We start from the raw sequence: 14,038 nt of genomic DNA on the forward strand, positions 1-14,038 counted from the left end.
AATAAAGCTTCATAAAGTAAGGTAAACATGCTGTATTTGCATTGGTGGACACAGAGAATTCAGCAGATGGGAAGAGGGAATATGTCCAAGATCAAGATTCCCCCCAGCAAGCCTGAATATTTTCTACTCTTTGCATGGGAAAAGGTACAACAAAGATAAACAGAAGAAAAACCTCAAGAACTGTGAAGGAAATGTACCTAAAAGTTACAAAAAAAAATATCTCAAAATACTAGATGCAGTAAGTGCATACATGCCCAGAACTGAGTACACAGATGTCTGGGGTATACTCACCGGGTTGGAATGGGCTGAAGCTGTGCTAGCAGCAGATGGAGACCGGGAAACTACAGGACTGATGAGCTGAGGGAAAGTGCCCCTGGCCACAACTAGCTGGACATTATCTTTTGCTTTCTGTAGGATGCTGATAGCCTGTTGATGTGTAATTGTCTGATCAAGGGCTTGTCCGTTAATAGCAAGGATTTGATCTGCTTCCTTCAGCTTTCCATCTCTGTCACATATGTGTAAACAGGGAAAGGGGATGACAAAATAAACAAGCAAGAAAAACCAAAGAAGTGTTGCCACAGAAATCACAAAATTTTGACAATTTTCCAGTATTTTTAATAACCTGTTCTCTATTTCCCCCACTTTTTAATCTCTCCCTGCAGTTTTGCTGAAAGGAGCTGATGCGGCACCCTGGTGATCGCTTCCTTTGAAGCTAATCCCCACTGCCACTCTCCCCTGGCTACTACCCCCTAGCTAGCTTTCTTCTCCCTGTACCCCCATGCGAGACTAAGCATATTAGATCTCAGTCGCTCCCAACCGTAGCCTGGGAACTTATGTTTATTCTTGACTTTGAGCCTTTTGCTTAACAGACCAAGTGCTCCACTTTGTTCAGTGTGCCCATCTTGAATATTCATCAAACTGTGGAGTGGAACACATTTTCATCAATATGTTACAGAAACAAATTTTGTTTTGCACAAAACTGGGGGGGGGGGGGGGGGGAGAAGGGGAGGCAGAGAGAGAGAGAAACAGAAAGAAAATTATAAAACAGATCCCTTTTAAATGAGGTAAAAAAAAGCCCTGAACAAATTAAAAAATAACTCTTCACTTTCTGACAAAGGAAGCACTACTGTAAAATTACATACTGAACCCTTTCCCAGACCCTACTTCAAAGGAGGTGTTATGAAGCCTACACAGATGAGTTACCCTCTGCCTCCTCCACCACTTCTATTCCTTCTGCAACAAACCAGCAAAAACTCTGGAGTCTTGTCTTAAACATCCCGAAGTGGCAATGCTTTGAAAACAAAGGGCAACAACAAAAACAAGGATCCCTATTACACCAGCTTTTGTGAGCACCTACAGTGTAGAAGCCAAGGTACTCAAGAGCATTCAGGAAAAACACTATTTAGCTTCAACCGATAATATTTCACTTGTGAATTTGAACTGTCAGAGTGCTGTTGAAGACTTATTACTGTCAGGGCCTTTCTGATTTATGAGCCCTGTGACAGTTGTTGAATGTTTCTCTTCTCGCCAGTGATCGGGCAGGGCCTGATTCAGTAAAGACAGGTCTCAAGTCCATGGAATAAGAGAAGTAAAAGCAAAGACCTCTTGAAGGGGAAGGGGTAAAAAAAAAAAAAAAGAAAAAAAAAAAAGGAAAGTGGAATTTAGGCAGATTAAAAAATATTGTAACAACACAGAGCATGCCACTTTTCCAAACTGAATTAACTCTGTAGGCCACGCCCTGCTCTCTACTAAAAGTACAGTGTTCAAACCACAAATAATCAGAAAATTTCTCCCTACAGCACAGTGAGAAATAGCACCAAGATAACTCAGCCACCCCACACAACATACAGAGGACACAACGAAGCAGCTCTGGCCAGGATCCTGATCAGCAAATCCACACACACTGATACACCCCACCACTCTGCAGCAAACCAGTGCTGGTGCCATTCACCACTGAGTTAGTTTGCTCCCTCAGGCTGTTCTTACAGCAGAAATCCATTTCTCTCAACACTACTTGTGGAATCATGATTAAAGTCTAAAGCATACTTTCAGCAACCTATTATTATTGCTGAGTTTCTGGTAACATCAGCTGAATATCTCTCTTTAAGAGTCCAACAACTTTAGGTCAAGCCTTGCTTGACTTAAAAGCTGGGTTTCACACCTGCTCAGTGGGACTCTACTTAACAAACAACCCTACTAGTTACAACCAATTTTTTTGCATCAAATTGTTCTTCAGTGCATTCAAGGATGGTAAAATCTGTATTTCAGCTTTAAAAGCCATGACACAGAACAGTAACCTCCCTGTCTTCCCTGTTGGAAAGGCGATATTACAAACAAACCACAGAGAAACATCTGTAGTTTCTAGAAATTCAGAACAGATCATACGCTGCCCTGTTCCAACGTTACATAAATTGTAGTGATAAGTAATTTTAAATCTGCTATGACGTATGTCTTCGAATACGAAAGAAACGTGCCCTTGTACAACAAAAACAACAGCAATAACACAACTAAATTGCAGTGTCATGTTAACACTTGGTACAGTAAAATATTCCAGTAGTAATCTTACCTATGTGCCACACTTCCCTCCTGTATTTCTTGCACAAATATTCCTAGTTCTCCCCTGTTTTCACTCTTAAGTCCCACGACACTGAAGCCCAGACCACCACTTAAAGGTTTAATAAGCTCAATGGTCTCAACAAGACGACCCTGTTCAGTAGAAGGAAAAAAAGGGGCACAAATGTTAAAAATGTTGAAAAGCAGCATTAATGAATATGGTAAAGAACTTGGAAATGAGTTTCCAATTTGACAGCTACAGCAGGACAAGGCTACACTAGCTAATAACTGGAACATAGTTGTTCAGTTCCAATTTCTCGCGATCATACAGAAAAGTGACAATTATGAAAGATTTGAGAAATAAAGATTATTACAGCCAAGAGGAAATCAGGAAACAGCAGCTAAGTATACAGAGTTTAGGCTTAGTAGTGACTGCACCAGGATATATGTGTCTACAAAATTTTAGACAGTATAGGCCAACTCTCAAGCAGAACTAGAAAAGGAGGACGAATTTCAGAAAGAGAGAACAAGCAGGACTGTGCAAAAGGCTCTGCAGGAGAACAGCAGAAGACTTCCCCTATCTGGCTCTATTACAGGTTAATTAGAAAAATGCTAGAATATATGCCTGGCCATTCTCAGCTCCAGCCACTGAAGGGACTCATACACCATTTCTGCCTACCACCAGAAAGCAGTAAGATTACAGAACAATGCGCAGCAAGGCCAAAAAGGAATTTTCCATCTTATTTCCAAGCAAGTCACAGAACTAGCTTTCATTAGTTATGCATACAAGAGCATGCTCTGACAAAGCATCTCCCTCACGCACAGAGCAGCAGTCCTACAATGAGCACGAAAAGATAATGGCATGCCTATCTGTGAGAGGCATGCTGCTCAGCTAAGGACAATAACTCAGCAGTGACAATGTCAAGGCTACTTTTCCAACTGTTTTCTCATTTACCAATTGTTCCTCAAATTAAAAGGTTATTTTTGGTTTATATAGCAAGTGAGCTCTGGTTTGCTTAATAACTCAATTGCTTTTAAATAAATGTACATGTATTTTAATCTTCCAGATAATCAGTGATCCACATGTCGTGGTTACCAGACAACATGCTTACCTGGGACATATTTCTGATCAGCTGCTCAAAGTCATCACTAGAAGACCTCCCATTAATCTGAGGAGTAATGGATCTCATTGATGCTTCTAGCACATTAGCTGGGCTGGAATTCTGCTGAGCCAACAAATATGACTCATTATGTGGCAAGGACCCCACGTTCACACCATGATGGAGAAGCTGGGGGAATTCACCGGTGGAATGTATGGAAGGTGTAATATTTACCTGTAAAAGATCGATGGCAACACAGATTTATAGACATAGCAGAAACCTCCTCCTTACCCAAGAGCATCATGATAGGCCAATTGCTTGTTAAAAACATTTGAAATACCAATTTTCAATTTTAAAAAGATATTTTATAAAGAAAAATATCTTTAATATTTATAATCAATGTAAAGCTGTAAGTTATCAGCATAAAACATGAAAGAAATTGATGAAAATAATCTAAAATTATTTTCAGTACTCTGCCTAAAATTCTTTTGTTCATATCAGCAAAGCAGCTTGAGGTACTCCAACACAATAGTAGAGGTAAACAAGTATGAACAAGCTTTTTCTACAATACCAGTATTTTTAAGAACAATTTTATCCATTATTTCACAAGAAAACAACAACAACAAAAAAAGAGTACGTGTATTTTCATGAAAAAAGAAAGAAACCTCACCAGCTACGTAGGGAACAAATTTCAGTGGTCAGGGTTTCTGCATGACTATGCAGAATGCTGCCAATGTGACTCTCTACATAAGCTAGAACTAAATACAAAATTACTGAACCAGTCTAAAATCACCAGGGTGATCTGAAAACCACCGTCGTACCTTTACACAGACAGCCTTGACAATACACTTCTCTTACAGCAGAAAAGAAAATAAGAAAATTCTCCGCTTTGCAATATTGCAGCCTCAAATACTTTTCATAGTTTTACAATGCAAATTTTCTAGCATTCTGCACCACAATACAAAAGACTGGGATCCTCCCTCCTTGAAGACTTATTTTTAAACTTCAAGTATCAATAAAAAACTTCAAAACTCTAAATGTATTCTAAAACGTCTACTGTACCAGTCTCAACTGTTTAAGCATGCTACTTCCATTAGGTTTATCATATCATTCTCCCAACATTCCAGTCATCAAAAGTTCAGTATTGTTCTCCATCACGCATTTCCTTCTCATCTGGGTGCTTTAGGAAAATATAATAGAACAAATACCATTGGTTGAACGCCTTCGGTGACTGGGAAGACCCTCAAGTTACAGAAAAAAATACCACAAGACAGCACTGGAAAGAAAAGTCCTCAACAGCACTTAGCCTGCTCTGACATAAAAAACTGCAGAGGAAAATGAGGATGTTTGGAACTCAGTGATTTCCATCACACAGTGATCATTTTATGTTGTCTATAATTGTGAGGAATCACTTCGGTTATGTTTCAAACAAATCATAATGCCTAAAACGTGCGCACAAGCACTTTCTTTAATCACATATAGTCATTTCAGCAAGCGTGTAAGGGACAGGTAGATAAGCCTTGTTTCACAGTTCATTACGTGTAACACCCAGACACGTAATCAAAAGCTGCCCTTCCACGAATGCAAGATTTCCCCTTACATTATATGCATGGATTTGAAACTAATAAAGTCTATGCCATACTGCGTTTCTTATCTGCATGAGTCCATATAATAGTTTAATTCACTTCCACCTTCCCAATGTCATTCATTTCAATGTATAAAAGTATACCAACTGAACTTGGTCAATTAATGTGCTTTATTTCTTGTTCTCCTCCACCTTCAAATCTTCTTATGCATCCCGCTGTCATGTTCCTTCCCACGAAAAACTGTCATGCATCAAATTATTATTTGTAAGAGTATCTAACACCACTGTAATTAGCCAGTCTTGCACTGCTTCTATTTAAAAGCATTTTTACATTTCCACAGCAAAATAAAGCAGCCTAAGAGTATATGAGATGCAAACCCAAACTACTTCTTATGTGCACTCAAAGACCATAGTATATGGGTCTGATATCACAAATGTTAGTAAGTCATGGATATATGTTTGTTTTCTAAATTGCAGTGCTCATTGTAGAAAATAGCACCGAACTGCCCTTCCTGCTGAAGGTTACCATCCTCAGAGCTCCCTTGGTGAAAGGAGTCACTAGAGAACTCATCACCTGCTCAGGCAAAGCCAGCAAGGTTAGCCTAAACAAACAACCGCATAGTATGAGCAAAACCTACTGATTTTGCCCAACGTAGATCAGCAAGAGTTCACATAACCTCTTCAGTGCAGCCTTTGGAGTGGTAACCTTAAGCTAAGTAAGAAAGGCTCAGCAGCTGAGGGTGGTAATGATTCCAGTCAATACAATTAAACCTAGAGAAAAATACATGCCTTCAATTTCATTTAGCACCATTCTAAGCATAGCATTACTCTGTCTTGGGACCCTTTTAACGTGGCAAGAGCTTCCTGAGGTCTCATCCTTCAGGATGGCAGAAGGGGAAGGGTCACTGCTATTACTGATAGTCTTATAAAACCCAACTGCACGTGAATTCCCCACTCTGAATGGACTATGCAGTCATCTTCCAAGACAAGAAAGAGAAAAGGAAAATCCTACAATAATGCTATGAGCAAAATTTGAGACTATATAGAGAAAGCTAGAACCTCTTCTGCTTTACAAAGAAAAGAGCCATGCAGGCAAAAAGGGACAGAAACAGAATTTTAAGGCATGGAAACTGACTGTAGCTGAGGAACCACTGCTGTGCCCACCCCACTGTCTATTTCGCTTCCATCTTCCTTCATGAATTTCACTTTAAGTTTTTTCCATGTTACCACATGGTATGCAGACCGCTAACATAGAGACAATCCCAGTCTGTGAAACCTCTCTCTGGATAAAAAGTCGATATCTTTCCTGTACCTAGAGCACTCCTTTACAGGGAAGTGGGCAGGGAGCAAGTTGCAACACTGGAAAAATCACGCAATGCACAAAAAGTAGATCAAGCAAGTCACAGTAATCCTAAGATACAACATTTTTAGAATAGTATGGATGATACAAATGGTGTTTACATCATGATATTGTTTTTCTCTAATATACAATAAAACACTTTCCTGTATGCACAAAGAGCAAAGAAAAAAATGGAGCTACACATCAAGGTTATTGAGTATGACCCATTGCCCTTACGATGAATTGTATTATATGCCTTCTCTGAATCTAAAATACTTCCTGTACCACTCAATATCCCATACAGCACAACCTTCAGTACGCAGAGGAGCTCTGTGCCCATCCTGTACTACGTTCTATATATGTTCTGCTAGTACGGCTTAACAGGATTGCTGTAGACAGCTCATTTCACTGTTTGTAATGTTCAAACGGCAGGCTAGCCATGATGGGCACATGAACTTCCACCTGAACATGTTCCCAGTATCACCATTTTCTTCTCTAGGTAAGTTTGAAGGAGTTCTTCAATTACGATATGACAGTCTCCCCTTAGGGATTTATGTTTTTCTCTCTAGTAGAAAACTCACGCATTCCCATGCTAAACTAGAAGTGGCACAAGGCCAATGCATATTTTAGTTTTACACTGTATGTTTTCATAGACCAAATCCTGTTCAAACTGACAACATAGTGCCCACATTCTCAGTCTGACATTTCGTCCCTTCTGCATAGTTCTATGAGCTGGGACATCATTGCAAACATATAGGAATTAACTGACTCTCCCATTCCTTCTGCTTTCCAAACCAGAAGATGGAAGTTGTTCATGTTTTTCTAAGACATCTTCCATAACTAATTATTAACTCCATTATTCTGAACACAGAGGATGGGTTTTATTTGCATGATGGCTGAAATATCACTGAAAAGAAGTGCTGCATACTATATACAGCAGGAAAAGGCAAAAATAAGCCTCCAATCCATACTAGTTTAACTAGAACTTTAAAAAGCTTCACCTCAAATCTTCAGTACAACTGTGATTACAGCACAGCTACAACACAGTATCAAACACCACCTCTTCAATGGCAATTGACAGCAACACTTCATCACACCTTTTTTAAACAAACACAGCTACACGTTCAATGGAGGATGTGCTTAAGATGGGAAGCCTACCTCACACAAAGTGGCCTCTGACTTGTAAAACTCAAAAAAAACCCCAAAACTCTAAGAAAAAATGTGAAACTCTTAACAGAAAAAAGTTTTGTGTATGTGTCAAAAAGCTTAGACTTCAGAATGTCTCCTCTCCCAAAACACACACACTTACACTTTAAAAACATTTCTGTTTTATGACATTTAAAATGATCCTAAATGTAGAAGGTCAGAATCCCCAGACAAATTACAAGCAGAAACATGACAACCACTCTCTTCCCTGTCCCCCCCAAAATACAGGATTGTATTGATACATGTAAAGTTGAGAAGAACTGGTGTATATTCTTGCTAACCACAGAAGTATAGGTCATTCCAGGGGGAGCAATAAACCACAAGTAGAAATCTTAGAAACATGATGCTCTTGTGGTTGCATGAAATATTTTTCCTAACATATAAATTACACTACTTTGCAATAATAAAATCACCATAATTCCACCAAGAAGTAGCTTTATAGCACTGTGATTGTGTACATACTGTATGAAAAAAATATTGCTTTGTTTTATAATTTGACTTATTCTAATTTTCCTTGATTGGCTTTCTCCTTACTGTATGTAACATCTGCAATGTGGACATAATTTGGCATAAGACAAAAAGAAAAATTCACAAATACCTCCAAGTATGATAAAACTTACGTTACAGTCGCACAGATAGATACTAAATGCAATCAAATAGTGCCTATATGCAGCTGCTCAAAATATTTTTTTTTTACGAAAAAGGAGCTACCCAAGCCACATCTGCAGTGTATCAACACTGAAAGCAATGTAATCGGCATTACTAGGTCTCAACGGGGGCAAGAACAAATTCTACATGTTTCTGCACTCCAGCCATTGAGCCCTGGCCCTTGGAAACCCCGAGAAGCACGGGGCAGTATTTCAGCTGACTGCAAGTGTACCGAGTAGCAAAAAGGTTGGCTGCAACAGCAACCGCTCTAGAAGCGGTGAAGCGCAAGCCAGCAGGCACCCTGCCCACGACGCAGCGAAAGCCCCTGGCCTCCCCAGGAACAGGCACTGGCACCGGCACCCGCATAGCTCCAGCACCGCCCTGCTGGCTGCTCCTTTACATCTCCGCCCTCAGGGCATGTGAAGCTGATCCCAAATTAGCGTTTCTTACAAGCATTTCATTTCAAAACACAGAGCAAATGGTGTTATTGCAGAAAGGGGTTCCGGATAGGAACTAGAGGTCTCCTCTAGTTGTGCAAACCACAGAGTTAAGCAAGTGTTCACAGGTAATATGAAAAGACACAGTTTCTCCGCTTCTTCCGAAATCCACTCTAGCACTGATACCCAGCTATCTCACACAAGCCAGTACGTGCTGCACTGCAGAGGACTCTTCCCCACTGCTGCATTGTGAATGAAAAACTATGGTCAAACTCACAAGCAAAAAAAAATCTAAGGAATGCAGCCCAGCCAAGGGAAGGGTATTTTGTTCTGGCAGAGCCCTGAGCAGAGCAGAGGCGGGAGGAGGAGGGGAGGAGGTGGTGGACAAGGGAGAGAGAAAAAGAAAAGGAAGAGAAGCCGGAGAGGACTGACAGCATGGTCTGAGTATTTTCTTTAAAATATTTTATAAAGAAAAGAAAATATTATTGAAAAGTTCAAAACATCACAATCCCTACTTTTCTGTCACTCCCTTATCTTCAAACAACGAGACTGCTCTTCAGCATAAGAAAACAAGCATTCACTGTAGAATAAGGATACAAAGAGGCACAAAAAAACCTAGTTCCTTCAGTGCTCCTCAACTCAAGCGACTAGTGAAGTCAGAACAGTAATTCTCAAAAAAACACCCCTAGACTTTTCCCACTCCAGTTCTTAACTTTGCAATGACAGATTTGCAGTGCAAACAAATCCTGCTTGCTCATATAAGAAGAAAAACTTTAAAGCATCTACCAGTAAGCACCAAAGCATTAGATTTGCTGACTTTAGCATCATGCCTCACCAACATCCAGAGGAAGCAACATACCACTCAGTCCACACCACTCCATGTAACACAAATGCAAACTTAAGAGGCTCTTGTTAAGCACACACCAACGATGAAGGGGATCAATTTCCAATTAACACACAGAAGCTTTAAGGAAATGCAACAGCTAATCTGAAACCTCCATGCATGCAGAAACACACGCTTTTTCAGATCTTTTGGTACTTAAAAGATCATTTATCTGTAGGGGAAAAAAAAAAAGAAAAGGAAGTCTACTATTTTAGACCATAAAAAATGGTAGTAACTCTCAGCGGAATGCAAGGAATGTTTGTCTGCTGAAACTGTATATTTGCATCCTATTTTTTGCTAGGAAAACATGACAGATGTTTACAAGATCTGCCAGCTCATATTCCAGACTCACTGCGCAAACAGAAGATGGGGCTCTCACTATCATCTTTATGCTCTCCAGACACAGTGCCCTAAGACAGGAAGACATCCTACCCTCAAATTTATTGAGGCCACTAGAGGCCCACAAGTAGGTCTCACTTAGTGACCTATTGCTGGGATGCTTGCAAGGAATTAGTTTGACTTAGAAAGTAAATCGCCGTTATTGCTTCTCTGCTCCCAACCTCTCTTTCAACCTATACTTTGCTAAAAGATGCCCTTCTCCTGAGAATTTTGCAATAGTCCTGTAACTCTTTAAAAACTCAAGAACTAATTAAAAACACAAGAGTAATTTAACAGACTGTCACTTACACTTCACCTTGAGAAGAAACAGACCCCCGTTCAACTTTCAGCACAGCTCATCATGAAACATCAAAAAAATTGAGCCATCTTATTCTCGAGTGGGTAGAGACTGCAATACCTAGCCACTGCACAGCTCAGCACCACTTGTCATCCTCTCTCAAACACAGCTCTGACTGCCTCTGTCTGGCACGGCTCGGCCAAAAAGCCTGGTCACTATTCACGTGCCCTACAGTTTTCACTAACCAGTAGTTTAAGAGCTTCAAGAGCACAGCGCCTTCTCAGTCATAAAAAGAAAACTAAAGGGTGTCCTTGAACAAAATTGAGCCTTTGAAAATGCCAAGAAATAATTTTTTTTTAACATGACCGCCTATTTCACCATTTTATTCTTTGTCCTGTTTTAATATGCTTTATAAACATTTAAATAAAGCAAAGAAGAGACAGACAATCTCATATTATATAGTAGGGAAGAAATGATTCTATAGAGAAAATACAGGATACTTTCTGAAGAGCTGACCCAAATCTAAGAACAGCCAGAAACATACATTTGTATGTGCAAGTGTTTACATAAGCACATATCAAGAATGGAATTCACATCCAAGTAGCTCCCCTGTCAACTAGACTGGATATTTACCATGCAACATGCACAGGCCCCTAAGTTACTGCACAGATAAACCTGCAGGGATAGGGCAGAAGGTAAAATTATTATTTGCTTTTCAAAAAATACACATCTGAAATTACCCATCTGTAGTATCAGCTGCTTCTTTTTACTAATTTAGGTGATTGTATTTAAAAAGAGAAGCATCCTTTAACTTCACAGCTAGTGTCTGGAAGTGAAAATGTAATTTGCCTTTTCACCAAATTCCCCTTAATGCTTCAGGCACACTTTCATTTCTCACTACATGTTCCCAGAGTCATCACCACATACTTCACATAATTTCTGGATGCCACTGTTAAATTCTGCTTTTCAAATAGCAGAGTAAAAAAAACCCTCAGAACAGCATTTTTTCCTAGATTTCTTTAAATCGCTCCAATGTCATCAAGCGTCTATACACCAAACATGCAAAATCTGAAAATCATGGTCACATATAGCACTGTAGACACCATTCTAACTTATTTCTTTGCTGTGCAAAATAGCATCAAGATGATCCACAAGAAGCAATAAGGGGCCAGATTGTGCTCTTCTGCCACACAGTTGAAGTAGTGTCAAGATTGCGAGGACTCCTCACCAGCTGCAGTCTAGTCAGAGACCAGATGTGGCTCCACGTTGACGATGAGCTCAGTGTGCAGGGGCCGCACCCTCCCACTTCGGCATTTCTACATACCGGCCACAGAGATGCCTGTCTTGCAGGAGTCAAAAGGAACAACTATTTGCAAAGCCAGATACACACGTTAGTCCTAATTCAGTTACTGAACTACTTTTTACATTCTTCAAGTTCTTATTCTGCTGATAAGGAAATTAAATTATAGTAATAAATAATCAAGTCAATATAGCCAAGTTGCTGCCCCTTTTCTCATCCTCACCAAAGACATGCACAAAAGTAACACTTTTACTTAAAACCCCGAGCAATGAAAAAGGAGGTAGGAGCTGTTGCTTCTCTTTGATCTTTTTTTCCTATACGAAAAGAATAGATCTTCATGTCCTTCTGAAGTCAACATTCCACAGCTTGCCTTATATATTCTCATTTTAGCAGGGTAAGACACAAGAGATCAATAAAAGTCTCCTAGGAAAAAAATCCTAAGACCTCATATGAAACATATTCCTTTCGAAGGACAAAGACAGAAAGCCTTATGTTAACTCCCCACCCAGTATCACCATTTCCCTACTGTGCACATCGTAAGTAACAAGCATATACATAAAAAACACATACACAAACTATGGGTCTCAACAAAGCCCAGAAAAGTCAGTGGGTATGTCCCCCTCAGTTCCCTGAAGCTTTGGATCAGACGTTTTAATGTAGGCTATTTGATTTCACTATTCAACATTAAGACACACACACATTTTCACACCTTCTTAGCAATTTTTCTCTTGCACCTGGGAGGCTGCTTTTCCTACCTGATCTCTCAGTTGTTGAACAGAAGTCTGAAGGTTGAGAATTTGGTTAAAGAGCGGACTCTGTAGCACTGATTTTAACAAGCTCAGTTTCTCCTCATTTGCAATGTCACCTCGATCCCGAAGTTTTGCCTGTAAGCGCTCCATGGCCTGGAGGGCCCGATGTGTATCTGTAGCAATAATCATTCCTAGTCAGTAGCAGTTTAGAAACAGTCACATACAACAAGTTTAAATGTAACCCTCTCTACTGTTCAAGCTACAGACAACTTGAATGGTTCAGTTCTGAACAAAAATCCCAGCCCAAACATGCCTATTGAATCAGGAAGACAGAGCAGAGCACAAAACAGAAGCTAACGAAAATTACATTTTTGTCCATCAAGAACTGGGTTACAAAAGTGAAAGAGCCTTCATTAAAATTCAGTTACAGGAACCATGGCTACAGATCACTGTAAATAAGTAGTGACAAAAATAGCCTTAATAGAAAACATTTGTCTTTTTCATACAAACTTTTTAAATTCTAGTAAAGATTAAAACAATGAAATCAAAACAAGCTAAAAATTAAATATACTAAACAAATGGTGCTACACCTTTTGTTTTCAAATACAAAATACAAAAACCCAAATACATCGTGTATTTTTAAGCACAATAGATATTTTTTACAAAACCTCTCTCAGCAGTATATACTGCTGACCTAATGACCTAAATCTCTCGTGCACACTTGATTTGGCCACAAAAATATAGTGATACAAATAAAAACAGATTACCAATTGTTTCCAACATGTTTTCTGCTTCTCAGCTTCTATTCCAATAATGGCAAGAGGCAGCAAATACACTATTTCCCTGAAAAATAATAGAAAGGGAAAAGGGTCACATTTATAGAAGCACTAAGCTCTGAAGGAGAAGAAAAAAGCTTGACTTCTGAAAACAAGAAACAGCCCCACAAAATAACAATCCAGAAAAAACGTATCTCCTTGGATAATTAAAATAACCTCAGAGGTGACCATAATCAGAGTCACTTTGGAGCTTAAAACCTGCCTGAAAATTGCTTTTAGAAATGTACTTTGTAATATTTTTGCATTTCCATATCAAAGCTGCTGTCTGCATACTGTTACACAACATGGCCTGCATTGCTTTAATCAGAAGCTATGAACCATAGCTGTCACTGATACTTTACACAGTTTCATTGCTTTCCTTTTCAGTGATTCATAAAAAACATTCCCTGCAGGATCAGTTTTCAAGCTCTATGTTGACAATTTCAGGTGCATAAATCATAGCACATTTTTTAAAGTCACCTTTTAAAAAGAAGTCACACAAGGCACAAAGTCTTCATGCTAAACAGGCTTGCAGGACTCTCACACTACAGCCTCCGCTACTAACACCTATTGGAATTGAGACTCAGATCTGGATGATGGTTGGGTTGTCACCAGCATGGGTTTCCAGGAAGGAGATTCTACACTGTGAGGAAGAAATTCTGAAATTACTTGGTTAATTTTTTTTTTTGCTTTTGGGTTTTTGGTTGGTTTTTTTTGGTTGGTTCCCCCCCCCCCGCAATAGTGTGT

The 14,038-nt window shown here is 39.5% G+C and overlaps 1 protein-coding gene across 1 annotated transcript in view; it reads right to left on the reverse strand.

Moving 5' to 3' along the window:
• Positions 1-12,665, reverse strand: part of MPDZ (multiple PDZ domain crumbs cell polarity complex component) — a gene marked incomplete at its 5' end in the record, with an annotated part of 88,650 nt that extends 75,985 nt beyond the window's left edge. Inside the window, 4 exons of the mRNA XM_082335844.1 lie at positions 292-505; positions 2,567-2,706; positions 3,666-3,887; positions 12,483-12,665. Coding sequence (XP_082191970.1) covers positions 292-505; positions 2,567-2,706; positions 3,666-3,887; positions 12,483-12,665 — 759 coding nt within the window. The remainder of the gene's footprint in view (positions 1-291; positions 506-2,566; positions 2,707-3,665; positions 3,888-12,482) is intronic.
• Between the last annotated feature and the right edge of the window lie 1,373 nt (positions 12,666-14,038).

This window comes from Platalea leucorodia (genome assembly GCF_965183815.1).
Source record: "Platalea leucorodia genome assembly, chromosome: Z".
NCBI classification, from domain to species: domain Eukaryota; kingdom Metazoa; phylum Chordata; class Aves; order Pelecaniformes; family Threskiornithidae; genus Platalea; species Platalea leucorodia.